The following is a 3,421-nucleotide window of genomic DNA, read 5'->3' on the forward strand; positions in this document are numbered from 1 at the left end:
GCCCGGCCAGCAGTGGCGTCTTTTATCAGACACACATGCAGTCGTGATAGGGCCTTATCAGTGATGAGCAGGATTGGGCTTAAGAAATCATTCAGATGAGGACTCTGAGTGATTTGCAAACTGAGATGAAATCCTCATTTTGTTGGGGAGGGCTGGCTGTGATAAAACAGGTTCTGTAACATAAAATCAAATTGACACAGGCCGGGCGCGGTGGCTCACTCTTGTAATCCCAACACTTTGGGAGGCCGAGGTGGGCGGATCACCAGAGGTCAGGAGTTTGAGACCAGCCTGGCCAACATGGTGAAACCGCGTCTCTACAAAAATACAAAAATTAGCCAGGCATGATGGCAGGTGCCTGTAATCCCAGCTGCTTGGGAGGCTGAGGCAGGAGAATTGCTTGAACTCAGGAGGCGGAGGTTGCAGTGAGCCGAGATGGCGCCATTGCACTCCTGCCTGGGCAACAGAGTGAGTCTCAAAAAAAAACAAAAAAACACAGTGTCACCTGGTAAATGAGTTATTGAGATGAATGCAGTCAGTTCTCTGTATCTTTGGGGTCCACACCTGTGAATTCAACCAACTTTTTCTTTTCACTCCCTAAACACTACAGTGTAACAACCGTTTACATTGTATTAGCTAGTTTAGGTGCTGAAGACATGATTTACAATATAGGGGAGGATGTGTGATGGTTGTATGCAAATACTACACTGTTTCATATAATGGACATCTGGGCGGGGATGGGGGTGTCTTGAAACCAGCTGTGCATTACATCTTCAGAAGCTTTTTCAGTTCCTTTCAGGCCTGTTGCTTAGGTTGCGCAGTCTACACACCAAGACGAGGGCATTCCTCTGCGGGAATAAAGAGTACCATGTATCTTTCTCAACTCTTTGAAAATGATTATTTCCTGTGCTTTTTTTTTGCAGAGCTGGTGGAGTTGAGATCTATAATGGGGATCGTAAAATAAAGGTTTCCAACACCCTGGAAAGCCGGCTGGATCTCATAGCGCAGCAGGTGAGTGTGGCGGTACTTCTTGGTAGTTGGTCTGCTGTTACTTTGAAGTGGGACAGACAGCACATGTCCATTCCCTGGTATTTGGGATTTGTTGCTGTCTTTCCACATTTTTGGACTTTTGCTCAAAAAGAATGAGAATTGGGCATGCAGTAGCATTTGCTGAGGTGATAACATTTACATGAGGGTGAATTTGGGTTCAGAACAAGGGTTTTGTTGACCTAGGATTCAAATTTGTACATTTTACTACATGTAAGGTGCTGACAAGTTCTTTCTGTAGCAGGAATGATGGAAACTAAAGCAAATACTTGTGTTTTGTTTTGCTTTTTTGAGATGGTATTTCACTCTTTTTTGCCCAGGCTGGAGTGCAATCTCGACTCACTGCAACCTCCACCTCCCAGGTTCACGTGATTCTCCTGCTTCGGCTTCCCGAGTAGCTAGGATTACAGGCACGCGCCACCACACTGGCTAATTTTGTATTTTTAGTAGAGACGGGGTTTCACCATGTTGGCCAGCCTGGTCTCAAACTCCTGACCTCAGGTGATGCACCCGCCTTGGCCTCCCAAAGTGCTGGGATTACAGGCGTGAGCCGCCGCACGAGGCCACAAATACTTGTTTAAAGGAATTATCATAAAGCTGCTGGCTTTTCAGATGTTTCCAGATTTGTACACATGAACTCTAGGAGACAAACCAGGAAAATTCCATTTGTTCTAAAATGCTGGGCATCTTCTAGCCTTCTAGTGGTAGTCTATTGCTGTGGCTGCTAACCTACTTATTCCCTGACCTAGATGGGCAGTTTACTGTTTATGCAGATACTTGTTTTATAACTAAAGCACTTTCACCTTGATTTTTTCATATTCTGGTAACTTAAACCTCAGAACATTGTTTCCTAGTAGCCACTGTCTCATCCAGTGTCATAGCCACTACTCACTCACGGATATTTGATTAAACCGAAAAATTCAGTTTCTCAGCACACAATAACCCGCTGGAGCTGCAGCTGCCCTGTTGGACAGCAGAGCCTTAGAAATCCAGGGTTAAGTCCTCCTAAGGATTCATCAGTGGCTGTAGCAAGTGCTTCCAGCCTAAACTGGCATTGGAAGTGTTCTGTGCGGCCGCTGTGGCCATAGTAGGCACTCAGTAAATGTTTGTTGAAGAAAGAGTGTAGGTGACCTAGCATATAGCGCTGAGATGATGATAATAAATCTGAGATAGTAGTGACTTTAGGGTTTTTTTTTTTTTTTTATGTGTCCCTTTTGTAAGCAGCCTGAACCCCAGATTTGGGATGAGTTAAGCTTCTCAGCAATGAATGTGTTACTGTGCTTCAGGGAACGAAAGGGTGGCCTTGATGTGCGTGGCTTTGTGCGTCCTTCCCAGCCGTGTAGGTGCGTGGCTTTCCACCTGTGGTTAAGATGTGCGGTACTTTATAACTCCTCCAGCTGACATTGCGTGTTTATTACACTTTCTCCCCACAGATGATGCCAGAGGTCCGGGGAGCCTTGTTTGGTGCAAATGCCAACAGGAAGTTTTTGGACTGAGCCTTCGGGAGGTGGAGCTCATCCTCAGCTCTCCCGCTGTGATGTGGAAGCTTCTGATATTTGAAGAAACACGAATGTCTCTGTAGCTTCCTCTTTACTGCCCCAGTATTGCTCTGTATTTATCAGTGATGCCCCTCCTGTCACTCATGCCTTGCCTAATTGTTCACAGTGGTGGAAAGCTTCATGTAATATGATCAGGACCCACCTCCAGTTCATCTGAAAGTAACACAGTGTCCAGTTGGTTCTCCAGCACCAGGGGAGGGGGCGGATGGTGGTCGCGTGGGCTTCCTGGGTCTCCACTCTCCGTCTGGCCTAGAGGTGATGTTTGGTGTTTGGCCCTGCAGTCCCCACTCTTGAGGCTTAGGGTGCCTGTGGCGCACCACTTCTTCCAGCAGTAGTCGCTTGACTGTTACTGTTTAGGCCTAGAAGTTTTCCCTCATCTGTAAATGTGATTTAAAATCTAAGCCATGAATATGCTTTATTTATTAAAAGAGTTACATGGATTTAATGTGATTTCTAGTGTAAAGCACTACAAATTTAGGTTTTGACACAGTCAAATTCTTACTGAGGCACCTAGAAAAGTATTTTCCCAATCCCCATGGCACTTGATGGTGATGGCTGTCAGCACCTGGACCCGTTAATCCTCTGGGTGTCCCCTGCGCTGTTGCTCGTCGTTCCCAGCCCATCACCCGGGAGGGGAGCATTCTTTCCACCCTTGTGATCTGCCACACACACCACATGGCTCTTCAGTGTGGGCTGGCCTCTAGAAGCGCTATACAACTTTATCGAGGAAATAGTTGTGTTAGTGTTGCCCGAGTGAGAAAAACCAAGTTTTTTTTTTCTTTTTTTGAGACAGAGTCTTACTCTGTCGCCCAGGCTGG

General features: G+C 46.2%; 1 protein-coding gene across 1 annotated transcript in view; it reads left to right on the plus strand.

Annotated features, from left to right (window-relative positions):
* Positions 1–3,048, plus strand: part of ATP6V1E1 (ATPase, H+ transporting, lysosomal 31kDa, V1 subunit E1) — a 49,684-nt gene extending 46,636 nt beyond the window's left edge. The window contains exons 7-8 of the mRNA XM_011984636.1: positions 921–1,008; positions 2,478–3,048. Of these exons, the coding sequence (XP_011840026.1) occupies positions 921–1,008; positions 2,478–2,540 (151 nt within the window). The 3' untranslated portion in view covers positions 2,541–3,048. The remainder of the gene's footprint in view (positions 1–920; positions 1,009–2,477) is intronic.
* Positions 3,049–3,421: the final 373 nt, after the last annotated feature.

The sequence above is a fragment of the Mandrillus leucophaeus genome, unplaced genomic scaffold (assembly GCF_000951045.1).
Source record: "Mandrillus leucophaeus isolate KB7577 unplaced genomic scaffold, Mleu.le_1.0 Scaffold270, whole genome shotgun sequence".
NCBI classification, from domain to species: Eukaryota; Metazoa; Chordata; class Mammalia; order Primates; family Cercopithecidae; genus Mandrillus; species Mandrillus leucophaeus.